Below are 24,149 nucleotides of genomic sequence, written 5' to 3'. Positions count from 1 at the left end.
CTTTAGGATGCACACCTGTGGGGTAGAGAGGGGAGGGGCGGGGCAGAGGGAAGCTTGGCCGCCCTGGGGAGCCTGGAAGCTATCAGGAGTCTTCAGAGTTGCCCTGAGTTGGAAGGAGAGACCGTCAGTGAGAGTGGGCTGCCCCCAGGGAGCGGGCATGACCTTGGGTGAGGTGGCTCTCTCATGGAAAGGGCAGTTGCGTGGAAAGGATGGGAGGGACCCGGCTGAGCGCAGTCAGCCGTGCACTCTCGCAGCCGCTGGGGGAGCCAGAGCTTCAGCCCTGAAAAGGGAGGGCGGTCAGGGCGGCAGCACAGCGTCCACGGTGTGAGTGCTCGTCAGCCAGTATTATGAGGCTTGATTTCAGTAGAAGCAAAAGTACTTCTAAAATACTGGGGACACTCGGGAATGACTCCCAGCCTAACGCACCTCATGCCTGCTTTCAGTTCCCTACTTATCCCTACCCTGCTCTCTTCTTACCGCCCTCACTGGCACCAGGGGAGGTGCTGTCACACCCAACCCCAGCCACAGTGTCCTTGAGGCAGAGGACGGAACAGCCCTTGCTTGTTGGCTCTTCCCCATTCTCCAGCTGTGTGGCCTCCGCCAGGTCACTTCGCCTTTCTTCACTGGTAACTGCATGCTGCCTGCCCAGAGAGGGGTGGGATGATTAAATGGGATACTGCACAGCAGCAGTTCTCAACGTGTGGTCCTTGGGTCATCAGGACTAGCAGCCCCATCTGGGAACTTGCCAGAAGTGTGAATTCTCAGGACCCACTGCAAACTCACTGAATCAGGAGCTCTGGGAACGAGACCCAGGGATCTGTGTTTTCACAAGTCCTCCAGCATTTCTGATGCACGCTCGAGTTTGAGAAATACCGGCAGATGGGGCAGCACTTAGCTCGGTGCCAGGATCCTAAGGGGACCCCTGTCAGCCTCAGCAGAATCTGAACCTGAACTCCTTCTCCTGGGCTTGAAGGCAGGCACCTGTGGGCAGAGCGCCACCTGCTGGTTACAGCCAGCCTTGCGGGCACACGAGAGATTCACACACAAGGGACTCCGACTAAAGCCACTGGGCGAGGACAGCAGTGCTTGACACCAAGGCAGGTGACACAGGCGTCCTCTCCTCACTTCCCTCCCTGGAGAAATCAGGTTAAAGTGAATGTCAAGGGAAGGTTTAAATGGCCAAGAGAGGTCACCAAAGGCAACAGCAGTGTGTGTGTTTGGGCACTAACAGGTACCCTTTCCCACAGGTTTGAGTGTCAGACACTGTAGGGGAGATAGGCAAACAGACGGCACCCCTACTTCCTCTGCCCGCTCATGCACACGCTCCCACCAGGACCACAGGGCTGAGGGCGGCCTTGAGGACCTGGTCACAGGCCACCAAGGGGGGCCACCCACAGTGCTGGGCCGACCGTGTGTCCCGTGTGATCACCTGCTCTGTTTGGCCACTCAGCTCCCCTGAGTTTTCCTGCTTTATATTCCAGTTGTGTGTGTGTGTGTGTGTGTGTGTGCGCGCGTGCGTGTCTCCTGCACTCGACCATGAGCCTCTTGCCTGGCCCCCCTAGCACTGTGGGATTGAATTGATAGAGGCTGAATTGATAGAGATTGAACTGAATTTGTGCTGCCTTAGGTATTTGGAACAAATGCTGGAAAGTTAGAGCCAAAAGGCAGGAAGATCACAGGTAGGGTAGCTGGGGAGAGAGAGAAGGACGGGGTCGGGGGAAGCAGGAGCCTACCAAACCCTCTTTGAGTGGCTCAGGAAACAAATGGCAGTGACAAGAAGTGGCAGGAGATAGACCTCTGCCATGAGGAAACATTAAAGGAGAACACAGGAAGACAAGATTGCAAAAATAGTTTTCAGGAATGAGAAAGGAGAATCCCGCAGATGGGGTCCCAGCTGTGTCCCACCTCTGAGATCAGTGCTGGGCACGTGATCCCACACTGACGTGGGAGAAATGGAAAACAGCAAGTCTGCTGGGCCCCCACTCTGTGCATAGATCCCTCCTAGGCCCTGAGAACCCTGTGCAGGGAGCTTGCTACTTAACAGAGGAAAAAACCAAAAAACAACCCTAGAATTCTAAGGCTTCCTCCTGAGGGAGGGCTCTCCCGGTAGGCAGGACAGTGAACAGATTGGTCCTGACTGGCTCCTGCCACCCTGGCCCCCAGGGATACTGTTCCTCCTCATTGTCTGGTCCATGTTTGGCAGAAACATTCCCTGTGGTCTCGGTAGCACAGGGACAGGCTGGAGCACTCGATCACGGCACTGAGATCAGAAGGGGACTGAGCATGGAGCGCAGGTCGTTGGGCTGGTTGGCGCTGGCAGCTCTAAGTGGCCTAGGGGGCCAATGGCCCTGACGTACATGAGCGCTTCCCGAGGCCTCCACGCCTAGCCCTGTAAGGACAGATGGGCCGCACCTGGTGCCATCGCTGCCCAGCTCCTCGTGCCTCCTCGTGGAGGGCATCGAGTCTCAGCCCACCAGGCAGAAGCCACTTAAGGCATCTGGACGCCTTTATGATGAAACCTGAGAGGCCCGTCCCTAAAATCATAACTGTGTTGCACAGGAACCTCAGCATTAGATCAGGTCACACACATCTAGAAACAAGAGGGTTATGTGGTCACGAGTCCATGGGAGACATGGCCTTTGCCCTCAAGGAACTTGGTGCGTGACAGCATTTGATTAAATACTAACAGGTAGTCATTCAACAAACACATATTAATACATGCTGGTGCCAGGAGCAGCACTAGATGCCGGGGATACTGTGATGAATAAGACAGGCAGTCCTTGCGTTGTGGAGCATACAAGCTGCTGGGGAAGGGAGGTACGGAGCAAGTAACACCATGTGAGGGGGACCAGGGGGCTTTCTCAGGGACTGATGTGGCCGAGGAGGTGAGGGATACCCGGCTGGGCCTGAAGGATGAGGAAGAGCCAACTGAGGGAAGTGGGTGCAGAGGTGTGGAGGGAGGGGTCGCAGAGCAGCGCAGGGCTGGGGCAGGCTTCCTGCAGGAGCTGATTTACACCAGGCTTGAAGAGCCAGTCAGACTTGAGGAAGCAGAGGGGGCATAGTAGTGAGGCCGCTGGTCTGGCTGCTCTGGCCTCAGGATTGTGTGAGAAGGAAGGGAGGAGAGGCTGAATCTGACTGGCTGGAAGGTATCCACGTGGAAATGGCTGGGGGGCACTTTCAAGTGAGCAATTCACTTTTCTTCTTGGAGCCTTAATTTTCTCATCAGATGCAGGTGAGACACAGGGGAAACTCAGTCTCCTGAAGAGGAAACTATGGAGAAGGGAGACTGGGAGGAGGACCGGGTGCTGGGAAACCTGGGCCGAGGAAGGAAGCTAGCCTGCAGAACAGGACACATCAGAGCACATTCTGTGGAAGCTCAGAGAACGGTTCTCAAGGAGGGGAAGGAGGAGGGGCTCTTCTGTGCCGAGTGTTAACGAAGCTTCCAGAGCCGATAAGTGGGCAAGGAGCACAGGATCGTCCAGGTAAAGAGGGAGCATTCGCTATGCGTTGCCTTGGTCCTGCCCCTCTCCCAGAAGCTCACCTTTTCTCACCTTACCAGCCCAAAGCATCCCCTGAAGCCCCAACAGCAGGTCCGCAGCGGCCAGCCATCCCTGGGCCTTCGGAGGGAAAAGGCCCAGCTCCTCTGCCTGGAATCAGTGCCCATCCCGGGGCAGCTGACTCATGGTGGGAAGCCAGCATCACCCTCGAGTTGCAGAGATAAAAGCAGCCACAGGCCGCCAAGGGAAGGCAGGTGGTGGGTGAGCAGGCAGGGGCAGGCCCGCCTGTCAGCTCAGCACTGAGGAAGCTCCTCCCCCAGTGCTGCCAAGTGGAAGGCACCTCCCTCCTGCAGCTTACCGCAGGAGTGGGAGGAAGCCTCTCTGCTTCTATGAAGCCCAGCCCTGGAGAAAACTGTGCTCCCTTCGGGAGAAGATGGCCCTTCAAGCATTGCTGACTGCAGGCCCCAGGACCTGCCCCTCCTGCTGCTTTGGGCCGCGCCTCGGAGAGGGGTTCTGGCTCCTGGGGCTTGGGCCACGTCTGAGGAGCAGTGAGGAGGCTCCAGAAACCAAGCTGCAACCAACCCAATCCAGGAACACCTGTGCACCTACACCCATTAACTTTTCCTATTAGATTTTCCCTCCTCAGGCCCTCCCCCGTCCCTGCTCTGATAGAAAGATATCAAGTCTGGGGGCAGCGTGAGGGGGAGGGGGATGAATGGGTGGGAATGGATACAGCTAGCAGACAGTCTGCGGGCGTCAGGTGGGCTGTTCTGAGCAATTCACTTTTCTTCTTGGAGCCTTAATTTTCTCATCAACAACATGGAATTAGGAGTATTACGAGGCCAACTCGAGTAAACGAGGGAAGGAATGAAGTTTCCGAACTGTCAAAACTAAGTGTTGGTGGTTCCCACGACCACTGTTGCATCAGGAGTTCTCAGCATGAGGTCCACGGACCCTAGTTTGGGGGTGTGTGGAATGCCTGAAATAATGTGTAAAAATGCATGTGGGGCATCTTTCAGGGCTGAGGACCCATAGCTCTCATCAGCTTTTTGAAGAAGTCTGGGACCAACAAGTTTAAGACCCACACACAGCATGAGTCCGTCCCCATCACTTTTGAGATGAGTTAGCTGAGACCCAAGGTTGCAAAGCTTGTCAGAGCCAGGGCCAGACTTAGGGCCCCGATGCCCCACCCGCCACTCCCGCTGCCCCTCCCGTCAGGCGAGGGGAAAGAAGCAATGGGAAGGAGGGGGTTGGGCAGAGAGAGGATGCAGAGGCAGGGCCCTTGTCCTTACTCTGTTACCAGATGAGGGCCTCACAGTAGAGGGCAGGGGACGGTGAAAGACAGGAGAACAAGGGAGCCCCAGGATGGGAGAGGGAAGGCCCTTCCTAGAAGCACAAGTTGCTGAATAAGTGAGTCATCCTCCCAGCCTCCCGTTCCCGACAACCCCCCACAAATGGCTTAGACCCAAGAAACACAACAAACATTCTCTCACACTGTCTTGAGATGACCTCTGATTCTCCGTTTCCTCTTCTGGGAAAGTTAAAGATGCCATATCAGAGCTTTATGGAAAACTATGAAGGGCCACATGCAAATGTAAGGTGGTCATCACCTGAAGATGCCGTTTACTGAGCGACTCCTGAGTACCAGACACGTGCTGGATGCTTGGCCTAAATTGGTATAAACGTCACCCTTCAAGAGGCCTCCCCTGACCAGCTGGTCAAAGTAAATCCACTCCTCTCCCCCACCCTCCAGTTATTCTCATAGCACCTGTTCCTTCCCATCCTACCACTTATTATAATAGAGGCTGCTTCTGTGTGTTCCTTCCTTCCTCTCTCCTGCACGAGACTACGGTCTTGCTGTGGAAGGGAGGCACGTCAGTGTGTTGATGGCTGTATATCCATGCTAAGCACAGTGCCTGCCATCTGGTAGTCACTCAAATCCTTGTTAAATGAACGCATGACTGTCTCTAGTCTTCACAACAGCCTTATGAGGTAGGTCATCACACCTACTGTACAGAAGAAGAAACTGAGGTTCAGAGAGAGAGACTTGCTTAAGGGCACAGTTTGCTATCATCAGACTTCAGCTCTGCTCCCTTCCCCTTAAAGGACTTGGGGAATGAGGAAACCTAAGGGTCAGAAGAGACGGTGGGGCCCAGCATAATGGCTCCGGTTCGGCCACCACCGTGTGCTCGGCCCTCCCCAGCTGAGCTCCCCCAAGCTCATCACACCCCAGTAGCTCGCAGTCATCAATCCACAGCCGCAGAGCTGGAGGCCTTCCAAACTGGCCTGTTTATTTCCCAAGCCAAGTGAGAATCAGTCCTTCCCTGCCCATCCCAGAGCAAGATACAACTGGGAGTCCATACCCCACCCCTCGAGCCTTAACACAGCAGATAAATTAGTGAACTCTTTTATAAAACATTGTACAGGGAAAATACGTACATATATATAGAGCCAGTGATGGCACTGGGGTGGGTTTGCTTCTTAGACACAGGTAACCAGATCCTGCCCTCACAGGGCACCCACCCACCCCTCCACTCTCTTTCCCTAAAGTGGTCATCTGCTATCCCCACACTCCTCTACCCTGGCTGGGTAGCACAAATCATAGAAATCCAACATCATGCCCCCAAATGTGCTTCCTGGCTGCCCCTACCAGCCTGCTTCCCTGAGGTGGGCACCCCATGCCCTTCCTCCTTACCCAGGTAGCTGCCTTGGCCTGGCCCCAGGAATTTGGCCCACCAAGACCTTAAGACAGAAGATCAACCAAAGAATATTATTTCCTGATATGTTTGGTGACCGTACATCATCTAAATCAGGACTTTTTTTGAAAGTGGAAGTGGTTCTAACTCACTGGCAAACAGGCATAATCCCAGACTTCCCAGGAAAGTACAAATGGTCACGCTACTGATAGGGCTCCCCTGCTCTGAACTGGTCCAGTCCTGCCACTCTTGACTTTCCAAAACACGTTCCCTACTTGCAGCAAACTCCTCTCAGACCTCTAGTCCCATCTCTGTCACCTTCTACTCTACAAGGCCTTCCAGCATCTTGGTTACACATACTAAGGCCTCAATAATATTGCAGACCTGTAGTACTGGGGTTGGGATGGGTGGCTGGGAGTGATGCCCTCCACATCCCATATAGGACCTGGCCATGTAAGGCCTCTGGTGTCAAGCCCCAGGCTTTCTGGCTCCTTGGATCCAATCCCTCAAATCATGGCTGCCTGGGTATAAGCGGAAAAGTAAGCCTTAATCCTGTCTTCCATCCCAAACTTGCCAAGACTTCTCTCTCTAGGCCTTCCTGTCACTAAGGGCCAGGGAGAAATGAACCACCGATCTCCCCATCTCCACCCTTAGTCAATGCAAAGCACTTTGTTCCAGTACCTTCTCTACATGCATATTCCTGGTCCCACCTCAATGTGGCTTCTATGCTAGGAACCCCAGGTATCACCTCTTGGAGTGACAACTGGTGGACTGGTGGAGGCTGAGGAGGTCAACCTATGCACCCTGCACCCCCACCCAGACAGGCCTGGGCCTCAGCGTCTCATGAGGGCCTGACAGGCAATCACCGTCATCCCGATGGGCTCCCATTCCAAGTGAGTGTCCCAACCCCTGCTTTTAGAACCTGCTCTGTAGGCCTGCTTGGAAAACTGCTTTAAATAAGCCTTGCTAAATCAAATAGTACCAGACAGTGAAAACTCAGGCTCCAGGGCCTTTAAGGTTCCTCTTCTTCTCTCTCCTTCCCACTCCCACCCCCATGCGCAGACAGTCCGCAGCCGCACCAGTGCTTTGGGAAACGGAAGTCCAATCTTGATCTTCCTGGGGCCACTGCTTCACTCATTGTCTGTCTGTCTGTCTGTCTGTCTGTGTGTCTTTGGGAAACAAAGACTCCTCCATGTCTGAGTGAGGCTACCTAACACCTGCTGCATCCCTCCCACCCCCACAAAAACAAGTGCCCGGATCCGACCCCTTGGAGTAGAACTAAGAAAACCCTGGGCTCAGGACAGGGCCTTCCAATGGGCCCCAGAGTAGGCATAGGAGATGGGATGGCGGGTCCCGGGCCTCACGGTGAATGTGTTGATGGAGTTTCCATAGTGGGGGTTGCCGTGGGGAGACCTGGCAGGGAGCAGGAGAGAGATGAGGTTAATGTCTAGTTAACCAACAGCCCTCCTATCTCCCCCAGGGCACAAGAGGAAGGACTTGGCTCGTTGCTATGGAGCTGCCCCGCAAGCCTGGGGCTTATCATCCCCAGAGCGGGACCCCAGCATTGACTCATCAGACACAGGGCACCCTCCTTTCTAGGCCCTGCTGCCAGAGTACATGCCTAATAGCCTCCTGCTCAGAACCCTTCACTCCTAGCCTGGCTCTGGACACATCTCTGTGATGGGAAATCCCAGCATCCAAGGACCACTGAGATCCCACCCCCCCCACCAACCCCCACCCCCGACATACATACACTGGGACTCCAGGCAGTGGGAGAGAGGAGAGAGAAGAGGGAGCTGGTGGGGAAAGCAAGAGGAGGGCGGAAGAGAAAACAAAGGAGATAGGGGAGTTAAGGAAGCAGGTAAGGGAAGCGCCCACGCCACCCTCTCCAGGTGAAGTGGTCTCCCTCCCCCTTCATTCTGCCGTCCCCGACTGAGGCCCGCGGCCTGGCCAGCTCCCCTGTGGTCCAGGGCAGAGCCTCCCTCTCCCCTGGCTTCCCAGTCCAGGCTGCCGCCAGCACCCAGGCCCGCAGCTCACCTGCCGGGCGCCAGGGCGCAGCCGCAGTCGCCGGGCGCTTTGTACTTGGCCTCTCCGCGGGGGGCGCCCTCCAGGGACACCTTCCGCGGGTGCAGGCCGCCGGGGGGCGCGCGGCCCGCCGAGTTGACGCGCCGCATCTCCGGGCCGCCGGGCGCTGCGAAGGGCCCTCCGGCCTGCGGCCCGAAGCAGCTGGGGGAGCTCGGGTTGCGGCCGGTGGCGCCGCGGGGCGGGCTGGGCTGGGGCTCCCCGACGTACAGGCGCTTCTTGATGAGCGAACGGCCCCCGCCCGAGGAACGCTCCGGGCCCCCGGGGCCCCCGGCGGGGCCGGCCTCCCCGGAAAAGCGCGAGAAGCCGAGACGGGGGCCCGCGTCCGCGAGCGGCCGCAAGTCTGAGAAGTTGTCCCGGGGAGGGGAGCTCCGGCGCCTCAGATACTGCAGGGCGGGGGCCGGGGGCTCGGGGTCATTGCTGAATTCTGGCGGCGGTGGGATGACCTCAAAGTTGAACTGCTCCTCCTCCTCCTTCTTGTGGGAAGGAGAAGGAGGGGAAGAGAAGGACTTGGGCAGCAGGCGGCCCTGGGGGAGGCTGGAGGGCGCTGGTCTTTCCCAGGCCACGGCCGCCTTTGTCCAGCTCTGCCCGTGGCTGGGCTGCATGCCCTCTCGGTCTCTGTGGGGCTGGGGCTTCCACTGAATGGGTAAGTTGCGCTGTCCCAGCGAGGTTAGCTGGAGGTCCTTCTCAGTCTCCTTGGGTACCTTGGGGACCACAGTGAAGGAGTTGGGCTGGCCCTCGCTGTAGAGGATGCTGTCAGAGACTGCCTCGGGCTGACTGTCTCCATGGAGACTCCCTGGCAGGGAGGACCGGCCCAGGGCAGTCCCCCTGGGCCTCCCCTTCTGTGCCCTCTGCCTGGCTGCAAGGAGCAGGGCCATCGGGGAGCCCCGCTCCACCACCTCCCCGGTCACTGGGTGCCTGAGGAGTTCGTCAGCAGGCTGGGCTGAGGCTGGGGGTTTGGCTGGCAGCGCCTGGGGTTCCTTCACCTCTGCTGGCTGCCCTGACCCTGCAGCCTCTCCTCTGGACAGGGTAGACATCACCACGGCCACCTCTCTACTGGGGCTGTTCTTGCTGCGATGGGGCTTATAGAGAAATGGCACCTCTTCTCGGCCAGTGGATATCTTTGAGGGGAGGGCTGGTGATGAGAGGGCTCCCTGTGTAGGCTTACTGGCTTCTAAGGAGTGCCCTTCTGCCTCTGGCTTAGAGGGCACTGCAAGTTCTCGATGTTTTGGCTTCTCCCACTGCCCAGCTGGGACTAGGTTCTTCTCTGCTATCAGTTGGGATGATGTGGCGGGCAGAGGTGTGGCCTTGGGTGGTGTGGCTGGTCCAGGTGTGGCTGGTCCAGGTGTGGCCTTGGGTGGTGCGGCTGGCCCAGGTGTGGCCTTGGGTGGTGTGGCTGGTCCATGTGTGGCCTTGGGTGGTGTGGCTGGTCCAGGTGTGGCTGGTCCAGGTGTGGCTAGTCCAGGTGTGGCTAGTCCAGGTGTGGCTAGTCCAGGTGTGGCTAGTCCAGGTGTGGCCTTGGGTGGTGTGGCTGGTCCAGGCGTGGCTGGCCCAGGTGTGGCCTTGGACTGGAGTGGTGTGGTTGGCAGAGGGGTGGTGGATAGAGTTGGCAGATTCTTGGCCATGGGCTTGGAGAATTTGCTGGTATCAGCCCTGTTTTCAAAGATTCTTCCCCCTTCTAGCTGAGGTTTCGGAGGCAGAGACCCTCTGCTGGGCTTGGCTTCCTTTTCTGCTAATGAGGAAAGCTGGGCCTCCAACTTACTCCGGATCTGCCACACGCTAGGAGTTGGTGAGTCTTGGAGGATGTAGTCCACAGGAGGGAGGGTCAGGCTGGAGCCAGCCTTCCTCTCTGGCTGGCTGCAGGGACTCTCCTCGGGAATGCTTGAAGGGGCTTCCTTCTCTGGCAGGCTTGGGGGAGCCTCTTTCTGTAGCAGGCTTGCGGGGGCCTCCTTCTCTGGCTGACTGGGGCCCTTCTGGCTCTCCTTTCCCTGAGAGGCTGCAGTTGAGCCTGGTCTGTGACTGGTGAATTGGTCCTCTTTCCTGGAGCCACAGAGATAGGCTGACAGCTCATTCCGCAGCTTTTCCATCTGGCTGGGATGCCGCCAGTCCACAGACTCTGAAGAGGCTGTGTCCTCCGGGCTGGGGGGGTCAGGTTTGGGTTTGGGAGCGGGAGAGCTGGACTTGGGTCTTTTCGTAAACTCCGCAGATGGAGGGGCTGCCTTTTCAGCGGATGGCAAAGGAGGGGCAGCTGGGGGCAAGGGGGGTGCTGGGGGAGGGAGGGGGGGTGGAGGAGGGGGCAGGGGAGGGGCTGGAGGTGGAGTCTTGGCTTGTTCATTTGTCCAGGCCTGGGACTGGCCCAGCCTCGGGCTGGCTGGTGCCGCAGCCCCGGGCTCCTTGGGGTGGTCTGGCTCAGCGGCCCTTTCCGGGTAGACCTGGGATGCGGGGCGGATGTGGAAGCTGGGAGGCAGTGGGAGTCGACTGGGGGCCTTTTTGGTGTCCTCTTCTTCCTCAGGAAGAGCCCCTTGTGCTTCCTGAATGCAGATGGATGAAGTCCTAATTGGGGTTGGGGGAGGCACCTTGAATAAGCGGGGAAAGGTGAGGTGGGACTCAGGTCCCAGGAGGCTCCCCTTGGGCTCAGCGGGGCTCCTGGGGGGGCTGCTTCTGGAGGCCTCCGGCTGCCTGCCATTCAGCGCTGCCTCTGATTTCCACTTGGTGACACCCCCAGCGGGGAAGAGGCGAGTCCCTGGTGTATGAGGAGACACTGGGGCTGGCAAAAGGCTCGGGGGTGGGGCTTGAACGGCCAGGGGTGGGGCAGGGGGAATGAAGTCAGGAGGGGTGGGTGTGGATGGGGAGGAATGGGTGGATGGGGGAGACAAGGCCCCTGTCGCTGGGGGTGGAGGCGGGGCCGTGCTGGGTGGGGGCGGGGGTGGGGGTTCCAGCAGCAGGGGAGGAGGCGGCGGAGCTGTGGAAGGTGGAGGTGGTGGGGAGGCCTGCCCTGGAGGCTGCGGAGTGTCTGGGGGTGGTGCCGGGGCTGGGCCTGGAGGGGGCGGCGGGATGAGTGCGTCCTGGCCATAGTGCCCAGGCCTTAGGTCCCCCACAGAGCTGTATAATCGGAGGTTGCCGTTGACGAGCTTGCTGGTACCTGGAAGGAGAGAGAGGCAGAGACGAGGACGGTGAGGAGGCAGCCCGGGCTTGCTGACCTCTGAGTGCCCAGGGCAGGGTGGGCGGGGGCAGGGGCGGGGCGGCGCTCCTGAGAGAGGGCCAGCCCTGTCTCCAGTCTCCTGAGCTCTCCTGGGAGTGACCCTCTTCTTCGTAGGGAGCAGGCCCTGGCCTAACCCTGGCACAGCCTCCGGAGCCTGTGCTGAACCTTCTCTGCCGGCTCCCCAGGCTCACGCTCCACGCTTCTCTGCCCGGCTCAACGTCCTGTATTTACTCCCTTTGCTAAACCCTCTTCTCTTAGGCCCTCTGAGTGCACCAAGTGTTTCTTACAGGGGCCTTGGCTGGTACAAAGCCAGAAAGGCCAGGGTTCAAATCCTGGCTCCTCCACTTACTAAATGTGTAACCTTGGGCACACTCATTAACCTTGCTGAGCCTCAGTTTCATCATCTGAAAAACGGGAATAATGTCAGCACTTGCTTCATAAAGCTGTCGTGAGGATTAGGTAAGAGAATTCATGTAAATGCATGGAAGGAGCTTATCAGGGGCTAGGCCCATAGTAGGCGCTTAGCGAATGGTAATTGCTTTGACAGCTACCACCTGTGCTCACCTTTTCATTCTGAGTAAGACAGACAGGGAAGGTGGGAGAGATAGGAAGTCATGGGTGGGGGCAGGGGCCTGGAGATCTCAGTGAGGAAGTTTGGGTGAAGGTTTGGGAGGGAGACATTTGCACGAGCCACTCCTACTTTCAAAAGATCCTGACTCTACCAAGAACCCAGCTTTCCACCTCATAGAGAGCTTCTGGAACAGATTCTGGACTGCAGGATGGATGGAGGTGTGTGGAAACCAGGTGACCTGGATGACCCAGACACCAGAGAGATACTGAGCCACCCGGCCCCAGCGGCTCACATCCCTTCCTTTCTTGGCCTAGGTCCCTGCCCCCTTCCTAGTGCCTGCAGGCCACCAGGATGCCCTGCTTACTTCTCTCTGAGCGGCACCTGTCCTTTATCTCCCCTCCTCTCAATTTCCAGCACAGAGCAAAACAAACCCAGGAATGTGCAGCTCTGAGGGGTTCCTCCCAGTTTTCTGACTTCAAAACAAAGACCAAACAACATCCACTGAGCACCCAAGTGTTAGGAGCTGGGACACAGCAGTAAAAGACAAACTAAAAGATAGTCAAAATACTGGCCCTCCTGGAGCTTGTGAGGTTTTTTGTTTGTTTGGGGTTTTTTGTTTATTTTTTTGGTTTGTTTTTGCCACGCTACGCAGCTTGTGGGATTGTACTTCTCTGACCAGGCATCGAACCCATGCCCCCTGCAATGGAAGCACAGAGTCTTAACCACTGGACCACCAGAGAAGTCCCTGGAGCTTGGGTTCCAATGCAACAATGAAACAGGCAATGAACATCATATATTAGTAAATTACTGCCACATCAGGTGATGAGTAAGATCGAGGGAAACCCGGGAGGGGTGCTGGGGGTGCAATCTGTATAGGATGGTTAGGGAAGACCCGGCTAGAAGGTGACACTGGAGCAGAGAGGGAATGAGGGAGGGCTAGAGCTGTGCACATGTGTCAGGGAAGAGCAGTCTGGGCAGCGGGAACTACAGCACAAAGACTTGGGGGTGGAAATGTGCCTGGACATTGAAGGAGCAGCAAGGAGACCGGGATGGTGGAGCAGCGTCAGACGGGAAAGCCAGCAGGAGATGAGGAGGCCAGCTGGGGAGAGGAGGCCATGTGGGGCCAGATTCTGGCAGTCCTGGCAAGAATCCTTCTGTTGGGAAGTCACTGGCGGGTTTTGAGCAGGGGTATGACAAGAAGTGACTTACATCCCATCCAGTACTTTTTTTTTTTTTTTTTGGCACACGGGCTTAGTTGCTCTGCAGCATGTGGGATCTTCCTGGAGCTAGGATCGAACCCGTGGCCTCTGCATTGGCAGGCGGATTCTTAACCACTGCGCCACCTAGGAAGCCCCCCATCCAGTACTTTGTATACTCCTCCAGAACTGCAGTTGTCTTGCCCGTGGCTCATTGGAAGATACGGAGGTACAAAGGGTTAAATGATTTGCCCCAGGGAGCGAAGCTAATACGCAGAGGAGCTGGGATTGGAAGCCAGGTCTGCCTGACTCCTCCAGGGTTCTTTCTACCATCTTTCTACCACTCACGCTGCCCTTGTTCCTGCTCTGGCCTCGGCCCTCACCATCCTTCCCGCACTGGGCCTTAGCCAGCAGGGGCAATCCTCACCTCCCACCCACAGCAGCCAGCAGCCGAGAGGCCTGGGGACTCCAGCTTTATCACCAGCTAGGGAGGGGGGACCAGATGCTTGGGCTTAAGGAGGAAAAAAAGAAATATGGATAAGCCCCAAGCCTGGGGTCCTCTTACCTGTCACTTGTTTGTCTGCAAAGCTGTCTGGCACAGAGGGGGTGGGCACAGCCAGTCCATGGTTCTCCTGGGCATCCTGAAAGAGAGCAGAATAATTAGGGGACAGGGAAAGATAGATCGTTCTTAAAACTGCCGCTCTGTGAGGCCATTTGATTTCTGGAAAATCCACAGTGATGGTTGCACAACCTTGTGAGTATACTGAAATATAAAAGGGCTCATTTTTTTTTAAGTGTATAATTTGATTTTTTTTTTCTTCTTAGTAATGTATATATGGAAATCCCAATCTCCCAATTCTTCTCACCCCAACCCCGCTCCCTCGCATTTTCCCCGCTTGGTGTCCATATGTTTCTTCTCTACATCTGTGTCTCTATAAAAGGGCTCATTTAAAAGGGTGAATTTTATAATAATACAGTCGAGTCTTGTTATTCGCGGTAGGTAGGGTGTGTAAAGTTGCTGCAAACACTGAATTAGCAAACACTGGATCAATGCTCCTAGGGAAATACAGGGTTAGGTTCCTATAAACTTTGGTCAAGGCACTTTCATCAGCTGATCAATACATAACTTTGTTTTATGTGTGTTTCTGTTTAAAGACACCTTATTTAATATCTATTGTTGACTCATTGACATTGAACTCAAGGCCAACAGCACCATAACTCATGCCTTCGAAGCTTACCTAATGCACGTATTTTCTCTGTAAGGCACCTCTAAGCCTCCTTGCACGTAGGGATGTCAGACAGTACATCAGCCCTATGCTTGGGGGCCATTTTAAATAGCAAAATCACCAACAGAAAGCAAAGAAATATGAAAATCATGGCACTAAATAGAAAAGATGCTTGTTTACAGTATGAGGGCTGAAACAAGAAAGCAAAACGTCTTGTTCGACCTCAGCTGGGTCCATGTGCATCAGGTTACTCAAACTTTTCACAGCTCTGCATATGTCCAAAGCATCTCAAGTACTGATTTGGGGGGTTACAAATAAATTTTCGTGAGTAGGCGAATTTGCAGATACAAAATCAGCAAATAATGAGAATCAACTGTATATAAATTGTACCTCAATTAAAACAGAACAGAACAAACAAAAAAATTCTCTGTGACTCCCCAGAGATGTCCACAAGATAAAATGTCAAACCACTTGCCCTGGCCTCCTGTTCACTCTTAGTTTTCATTAGGTATTTACAGAAAAGTAAATAAGTAAAAAGCGGTGAACTGGAGTATTGACAGCATTGCAGATGCCCTTCTGATCTCTAAGCTTGGCAGACCGGAACGCGTTTACACAGCTGTCGGTTTGTACATATTATTTTGCATTCTATTTCCCCCCCCAAATACACATTTCCATATATCAGCAACATCCACACACCTGTCCTTTGGAGGAGCTGTGGAGCATTTTATGGTAGCTTTCAAGGTACTCGACACCCTGGCCTGATCGTTCCCGGCCAATGTTTATTACCTGTTACAGCCATCCCTCATTCTAACCGAAGCAACTTCCTCTCCAGGATCCTTCCAACCCACACACCTGGTTCATGTTCATCCCTAACGCTGGGTGTTGGTAAGGCTGTGCCCCTCTCCCCACCCTCCATTTCTAACAATACCCCTTACTCTGAGCTCTAAACACATGATCGCCATCACACCACTCTGTGAAAAAGAAGCTATTCCCATTTGCCAGAGGAGAACACGGAGGCTCAGAAACATCTGGTAAGTCGTCTATAGTCACACGACCAGTGGTGCCAAACCCAGGTCTGTGGAGCTCCCACCTTGGATATTTTGCTTCTCTAAAGTCTAAATCTCTAATCCTACAAGGATTTGCTGAGCCCCTCTAGAAGCTCTGAAGCCAGACTGCCTGGATTTGAATTCCAGCTCTGCCTCCTACTAGCTGTATGACTGTGCCGATGACTTAAACTTGCTATGTCTCAGTTTCCCTGGCTATGAAACGGTTATAAAAATAGAATTTACCTATTCTAGGAGGATTAAGTGATGCAATACACAAAAAGCACTTAGCTCCTGGCATGTAGTGACAGCCCAATAAATGTTAACTGTTTGTTATTCCTAAGAAGCCAGCCCTTGTCTGCATCAGCCCACACTGTTCAGAGCAACCCACAGCCAAGCCCCACAAGGGAGGGCTCCTGTTTGCTCTCTAGGTATTCCCCCAGTTCCTCCAATGAGATCTGGTTGCTCCTTGGAGCCCAGGGACACATTTTGCACAAATGCCCCAAAGCTGGACACATAGTAAGTCAAGTTGTTACTCACTGATAGGCTGATGGTGCCAACTCTCTGGACTTAATGGTTTAATATATAAGAAGGGGAATCAAGGTAGATGTTTCAGAAACATCCACAAGACCCTGGGTTACCAAGGGCAAGCTTAGAATTACTCTCTGGTCATTTGAGGGCAAGAAACAACTCATCTTCTTGTTCTTAAAGAATTCTGCAGCTGGACTGGCCTTGCTCTTTTTTTCTGCCTCTACTTGAGTCGCATGGCCACACACCTGTTCTTAACATCTCTTAAACCCAGTGATCCTGCATTCTGAGATTCTGAGATATGGTACACACACACACACACTCACATGACTTATTGTCTAATAACTCCCATCAAGTATGTATACTCTGATATTGATGAGATGGAGTCCAGGCCTTTAGAAGCCAGCATTGAGATCTCTGATTATTCTTTTGCACGTAGTTGGAAAGTAGTAAGACCTGGGGAATTATCATCAAAAGTCTTTGGATTCCGGGACTTCCCTGATGGCGCAGTGGTTAAGAATCCGCCTGCCAAATCAGGGTACACGGGTTTGATCCCTGGCCCGGGAAGATCCCACATGCCATGGAGCAACTAAGTCCGTGGGCCACAGCTACTGAGTCTGAGTGTCACAACTACTGAGGCCCGAGCACCTAAAGCCCATGCTCCGCAACAAGAGGAGCCACCACAATGAGAAGCCCGAGCACCGCAGGGAAGAGTAGCCCCCACTCGCCTCAACTAGAGAAAGCCCGCGTGCAGCAACGAAGACCCAACACAGCCGATAAAAATAAATAAATAAATAAATAAATAAATAATTTATTTAAAAAAAAGAAGTCTTTGGATTCCATTCGTGCTCTGGATTTTGCCAGTGCGCATGTGTGACCTTGCCAGTGGTGTGACCTTGGGTGAGCCGTAGCGACAATGCTGTTAATCTATCATTTAGGTACCCGCTGTGTTGTGCCAGCACTACGTTACCTCAAATCCCTCAACAGAGCCAGGGCGCAAAACTAGGCCTCCTGACTTACCTTTTCTACAAATCACTGAGACCCATTTTCTTCACATATAAAATGGAGATATTTCCTGCTTTGCAGGACCATTATGAAGACCGAGTGAGATAATAGAAACCCAGGAAACCAGTGCTAGTTGAAGGAGTATGTCTTCTAAATCTTCTCCCCCACAGAGGAGAAAAAATTGTGAACAAAGTAAAGCTGCCTGGAATTTAGAAGCACCTTCTGGATCACCCTGAGTGCTTAACTATAATTACGGGTGGATGAGGAAGACAGACAAACTTTTTGGGCTGGAGGGAATACTGCCCACCTCACCTCTGATCTTAACTCTGAAAATGTATTAGACCCCAAAGACCACAGGATGGAAGTCTGTCTCCTGAGCAACCTTGGAACAGCAGCTCAGGCTTTTTTTAGGTCCCCCATCTGCCGCTACCACACACACACACACACACACACACACACACACACACACACACACACACACAGTGGTGTCCCAGGACACATCTAGCACCTCACCGCAGTGCTTAAGGCGCTGTGGCACTCTGCTCCACCACCCTTGGGGCGGGTCCCAAAGTCGAGCCTCACCGCCTGCAGGAGCCCCCAGTACTGAACTGAATGCAGTCCCTCATCCCCAAGCCCCAGCTGGCCCTGCTCCTTCCCCTCACGCCAGCCTGTACTCAGGTGGCTCACCTTTCCACCAGGGGTAGGGGGGAGGTTGGGGGGGGGGGGAATTCAGGGAAGGCAACACAAACTCATTTTAATGCAAGTGCTAGAAAAACTGACCCGGAAGGTATGTCACTCTCCTCGCTCACTATGGGGACCCAGGCAGCTGGCACTGAGTGCCCCGGAACGTGGACGGTAACAGATCTCAGTGTGCAAATGTACAGGTGTGAACAGCATCCATCCCCGTGGGAGCTGAACTTCTTCATCGGCCTCCCTTAGCCTCAAAGAACTGAGGCAAAGCCTCTTTAAGAAGAGGGCTTTGCGGTGACATCTAAATGCAATGTTTGATCCTGGGATGGGGGAAGGTGTGCAGAAGAAGGACCTTAATGGACATTTGCCAATCACTGAATATAAAGGTGTATCAGATAATAGTATCATATCAAATTCCTGAATTTGCTAATGCAGAGAGCGGCTCTGTTCTTAATGTAACACACACGTGATACGTTAAGTATTAAGGAGTAAAGGGACCCGATGTCTCAACTTACTCTAAGGATTCAGGAAGAAACAATGTGTAAATATCAAGAGAGGGAGAGAGCAAATAAAGCAAATGGGGCAAAATGCAATGAATCTGGGTGGAGGTTCTAGGGAGTTCTTTGCACAATTCCTGCAACTTCTCTGCACATTAGGATTGGTTAAAAAGAAAAAGTTACTTAATGCCACTGAATGATCCATTTTAAAATGGTAAATTTTATGTTACATGTATCTTACAATTTAAAAAGTTAAACTAAACATAGCAAACAAAATACAAGAACAAAAGAGAAAATGTTGAGGGAGACTTAGAGCTTGTCAGTCCACTGGACAGACATCAGCATCTCACATCACCTTTCTCTCATCCCCAGTACTCCCAACCTTAACAATAATTATAACAACTTCTACTTACTTAGCATTTACTCTGTACCATGGGCTCTTTCTGTGTTTTCCATCTCAACTCATTTACTTTTCACAACATGAGATGACATAGGTGTTATTGCTACCTCCACTTTACAGATAAGCAAACTGAGGCATAGAAAGCTTAAGTGACTTGCCCAAGGACCCATAGCTAGTTAGATATCACTGTTTTTCCAGGCATCTGATCATCACCAGCACCCCTAGCTTCTCACCTGGCTCTGCCAGGCACTTCCTGAGTCCCTCCCTTCCTGCCACCCCACAGGCTCGGCCCTACTTCAGTCCTCACTGTCTCTTACCCAGACAGACAGACACACGGACCACTGCCATCGTCTCTCCGACCTCTACCTCACCCCATTCTTCAAACCTGATGCCAGGATGTTCTTTCTAAAATGCATCTCAGAGCAGGTCCCTTCTCTGTTCAGAATCCTTCCATTGATCCAGAGGATGAAATTCAAGCACCTTCACATGGCGTTCAAGACCTTTTATAAGCTGTCCTGTCTGCAGCTCTGCCACCTTCTGCCACCCACTCCACAAACTCTGGGCTCCAGCTAGTGGTTTTTGTCTTTTTCCCACCACTGTCCCTGGCGACCTGACTCACTCCTTGCAGCAGGGTTCTTCAGAATGGCAGAGAGACCACGCCTTGGAGGGAGTATTTGGAGGTTCTAGGGGTGGGTGAATAGCTTAAAAAATGCCCCTATGGAACTCTCTTCCACTGTTGGTGGGTGTAGATAGGTACAGCCACTGTGGAGAACAGTATGGAGGTTCCTTGAAAAACTAAAAATAGAGTTACCATATGACCCAGCAATCCCACTACTGAGCATATACCCAGAGAACACCATAATTGAAAAAGACACATGCACCCCAATGTTCATTGCAGCACTATTTACAATAGCCAGGATATGGAAGCAACCTAAATGTCCATCAAGAGACAAATGGATAAAGAAGATGTGGTACACATATACGATGGAATATTACTCAGCTGTAAAAAAGAATGAAGTTGGGACATTTGTAGAGACATGGATGGACCTAGAGACTGTCATACAGAGTGAAGTAAGTCAGAAAGAGAAAAACAAATATCGTATGTTAACACATATATGCGGAATGTAGAAAAATGGTACAAATCAACCAGTTTGCAAGGCAGAAATAGAGACACAGATGTAGAGAATAAACATATGGACACCAAGTGGGGAAAGTGGGGGGACAGGGGGGTTGAGGGAGAATGAATTGGGAGATTGGGATTGCCATATATACGTTACTAATAAGAAAAAAATATATCAAATTGTACCCTTTAAATATATGCAGTTTATTGTATGTCAATTGTATCTCAAAAGTTCTTAAAGAGAAAAAAAAAATGCCCCTATGGGAATTCCCTGGTGATCCAGTGGTTAAGACTCCGCGCTTCCATTGCCAGGGGTGTGAGTTTGATCCCTGGTCGGGAAACTTAAGATCCCGCAAGCCACATGGTGCAGCCAAAAAAAAAAGAAAAGAAAAGAAAAGAGAAAGCTCCTAGATGATTTGGCTATGCCCTGTTCCCCAACCTGTGGAGAACCACTGTAGCTGCTTGGGATTCATTCCCACATCCTCTCAGCCCTCCCAAGCCTTGCTTTTGCTCTTTGATTTATTTATTTCTTAAATTTTTATTGGAGTATAGTTGATTTAAAATGTTGTGTTAGTTTCTGCTGTACAACAAAGTGAATCAGTTATGCATATACATATATCCACTCTTTTTAAAATTCTTTTCCCATATAGGTCATTACAGAGTATTGAGAAGAGTTCCATGTTCTATACAGTAGGTCCTTATTAGTTATCTATTTTAGCTTTTGCTCTTATTCTGCCTTGGATGCCCTTCTTTGCCCCCAAACTCCTAGTTATCCTTTAAACCCCAGGTTAAATGCCCCTCCTCCATGAAGCCCTTCTTGGCAACCTCAGCCCAAGTTAATTTCTCTTCCCAGTATGTTCCTCACCCTGTGTGCATTATCATTACAGCTGACATTTACTAGGTGCCTACTATGTGCTAGGCACTGTTTGAGTACTTCACAGGTAGCAACCTAGTGAATCCTCATCATGACCCTAAGAGGCAGGTTATTGTTTTTATTTTATAGAAGATGAAACCGAGGCACAGAGAGTACACTGCCCAAGGTCACACAGCTAGTAAGTGGCAGGGCCAACACTGGAACCTCAGAGCCTGCCCTCTTTGCCACTGCAGTATTTGACCTCATACTTTCCCTCCAGCACAAATCAAGGCCATTGCAGGTGACGGTGGCCTCAGCTGCCCCAGCCCAGCCCACCCGTGGGTAGGGGGATGACTGACTCTTTACACAAGCCTGGCACAGATGGGGCAATTAAATGAGTGTCCGATGAGTGAAGAAATTCCCAGACGAGTGAATGAGAGGTAGAAAGAACACAGGACAGAGAGGTGTAAAACCTGTGTTCTGGTGCCAGCCCCACCACCACTTGGAGCAAAGGGCCTCTCTCCCTCTTCTGTGAACGCTCTCTAAGGATCACCTCAAGCAGGGTGTTCCATGAGCCCAGGCCCATACGGTGTCCCGTCTGAGCTCGGCTCCCCTATGCCACGTGGGCGACAGCCTGGACACTCGGGGCCACCCCTCCACGACAAGGTGTTGGGATAGACCTCTGCCATAGTCTCCGGAGAGTTGGGGGGGTGGGGGGGCACGCTGGAGTAGAGGAGGAGAAGGGAGGGAGGAGTTTGTGAAGTTGCTTTCCCAGGAGCCACAGGGTGAGACCAAGCAGGCAGGGCTGGGCCGGAGGTCACTGCTGCCATCAGACGTGGGCCTGTGACTGCCGCAGTCAACTGGGGGCTGCCCCTCTCTAAGAGCACTTGCCCTGGGAAAGTCACAGACCCTCCCCCCCCCCCCCCCCCCCACCATCCCAGGGTGCTGCCTGCAGGGATTGGCATACGTCTCAAGTATACTCAGGAGAGAGGTGTGTGGCCCTTGGAGGATGGCAGCCCCACGTCCAGAGAAGAGTGTGCCAACCTGTGGGCAATGGAAATGACAGAGAACATGCAAATGAGCATCTAAGCACCTCTGCTGGGCCAGCCCACTGGAGCCTCCTTCCTCAGCCACAGGCAGCTAACCACGGCCACGGCCGCTCCTGGCACTGTTGCCAAAGAGCAGCCCTTGCTCAATGCCTGGGGCAGAGTCCAGCCCTGGCCCTGCCAGACGGGGCATTCCCCGTGAAACTGGGCCTCAGCCCTTCCCCGTCCCCACACTCAAACACCACCCAGAAGTTAAGAGCACTAGTCACCTCGCCCACCTCACAGAGGGGAATGCTAGCCAGCTCCCCAGCTCAGTCAAGCAGTCCTTTAAAATCTCTCACAGCCTCGTATGTTGAAAAGTCACCCAGCAATGATTAGTTGGCAGGGAGGCTGGGGGCGGAAGCACCATTCCAAGAATATTTATCTATATTTTCTTCCTTATACTTGTCTCTATTTTCAGTTCTTAACAAGGAACTTCTGTTTCCTTCATCATTAAAAAAATACACAAAACATAGTTGGTTGTTTTTTTTTAATTATTGTAATCAAGAAGAGGGACTTCCCTGGGGGCGCCGTGATTAAGAATCCACCTGCCAATGCAGGGGACACGGGTTCAAGCCCTGGTCTGGGAAGATCCCACATGCCGCGGAGCAACTAAGCCCATGCGCCACAACTACTGAGCCCTTGAGCCACAACTGCTGAAGCCTGCACACCTAGAGCCCATGCTCTGCAACAACAGAAGCCACCACAATGAGAAGCCTGAGCAATGCAATGAAGAGTAGCCCCCGCTCGCCGCAACCAGAGAAAGCCCGTGTGCAGCAACGAAGACCCAACGTAGCCAAAAAAGAAATCAAATTAAAATTAAAAATAAAAAAAGAAGAAAGAGCATGGCTTTTGTCAGCAGGCAGACAAGAGTGGTAATTTTTTTTTTTTTTTGGCTGCATGGCATGTGATGTGGGATCTTAGTTCCCTGACCAGGGATGGAACCCACGTCCCCTGCATTGGAAGTGTGGAGTCTTAACCACCGGACCGTTAGGGAAGTCCCCAGATTGGCGATCTTAATTTAACTCCATTGTCTCAAAGACAGAATCAGACATGCAGTCAATGGTCAGGAAATGTGTCCCTCTCTTGCCTTTTGAGGCTCAGTTTTCTCATCTGTAAGATGGGGTTGAGCCCACCTCCCATGGGTTTTTTGTGACATTAGGGGCCATCCCCCATCTAAAGAGATCCTGCAGAGAAGCACCCAAGGAAGGACATTTCCCCGGGCTCCTGACCCTCAGGTCCTAACAAGGCTCAGCAGGTGAGCAGTGGCCTGAGTCCATGGACACTCTGCTCTGGGCACAGCCCCTGGGATGGGCCTGTCCAGTTGGACCTGAAGAGATGGATGGGTGCTTCCCCGTAGTCAGAGTCAGGTCACCGGGAATCCCCTACTGCCTTTTTGACCTTAGACATTTCAGAGTTGAAGAAGAGGAGGAAGGAAAGAAAAAAGAAGGAAAGGAGGAAAGCATTCACTATTCAAGGGTGAGGTTGTCTCCCCCTTAACATTATAGGGGATCAGAGCCAATGCTAGCCCTCCACTGCCCCACCAAGGGCTCAGGGGACAGCCTTACCCCACTGATGGCCCCAGCCCTGCCTCCTTGGCTTCCTTGGACCTGGGACACACACATCCTCATGCCTGGGATTCCTGAGAACCCAGGCAAATCCCAATGGTGGGTCACCAGGGGCTGGGCCAATGGGCCACACATGGTTGACCTTGGGCGCGGGTCAGCTCGGAGCCTTAGCGACACACTGTGGAATGTAAACTTCCTCACCAGATGCCTCCAGTAGCCTGGCTGGGGCACCGCAGGGTGGGGTGTGGAGCTGCAGGGGGTGAGGGAGGTGACCCTGAGGCAGAGTCAGGGCTGGGCATGATTAGGGACACCGCTGTAGGCTGGGGGAGCAGGGGGACACCCCCAGAGTGAGAGCCACAGGAAACCCCTCCAGGCATCCAATGTCCCCAGCTGGGTGAAGCCCAGCCAGTTAGTTGTTTCCTGGCTTTGGGGGGCAGCATGAGGGTACAGGGTATGTTCCCCACACAGCAGCTTCTCTGAAGTTGGGAACCAGTGAGCATTTTAAAAGAAGGGCTCCAGGGACTTCGCCGGTGGTGCAGTGGTTAAGAATCTGCCTGCCCGTGCAGGGGACACAGATTCAATCCCTGGTCCCGGAAGATCCCACATGCCGCAGAGCAACTAAGCTCGTGTGCCACAACTACTGAACCAGTGGGCTGCAACTACTGAAGCCTGCACGCCTAGAGCCTGTGCACCACAATGAAGAGTAGCCCCTGCTCACCACAACTAGAGAAAGGCCTCCCACAGCAAAGAAGACCCAACACAGCATAAATAAATAAATAAATAAATAAATAAATAAATAAATAAATAAATAAATAAATAAATAAATATTTTAAAAAATAATAATAAAGTAAAAATAAATTTTAAAAAGAGCTCCATTACTTCTCTTCCCT

General features: G+C 53.0%; 1 protein-coding gene across 1 annotated transcript in view; it reads right to left on the bottom strand.

Moving 5' to 3' along the window:
- Positions 1 to 5,636: 5,636 nt before the first annotated feature.
- Positions 5,637 to 24,149, bottom strand: part of C11H6orf132 (chromosome 11 C6orf132 homolog) — a 35,021-nt gene continuing 16,508 nt past the window's right edge. Inside the window, exons 3-5 of the mRNA XM_057699084.1 lie at positions 13,810 to 13,885; positions 8,231 to 11,417; positions 5,637 to 7,606 (exon numbers count right to left, since the gene is read on the bottom strand). Of these exons, the coding sequence (XP_057555067.1) occupies positions 7,489 to 7,606; positions 8,231 to 11,417; positions 13,810 to 13,885 (3,381 nt within the window). The 3' untranslated portion in view covers positions 5,637 to 7,488. The remainder of the gene's footprint in view (positions 7,607 to 8,230; positions 11,418 to 13,809; positions 13,886 to 24,149) is intronic.

The sequence above is a fragment of the Hippopotamus amphibius genome, chromosome 11 (assembly GCF_030028045.1).
Source record: "Hippopotamus amphibius kiboko isolate mHipAmp2 chromosome 11, mHipAmp2.hap2, whole genome shotgun sequence".
NCBI classification, from domain to species: domain Eukaryota; kingdom Metazoa; phylum Chordata; class Mammalia; order Artiodactyla; family Hippopotamidae; genus Hippopotamus; species Hippopotamus amphibius.
Note: the sequence above shows the minus strand (reverse complement) of the source record. Positions and strands in the feature narration are given on the sequence as shown.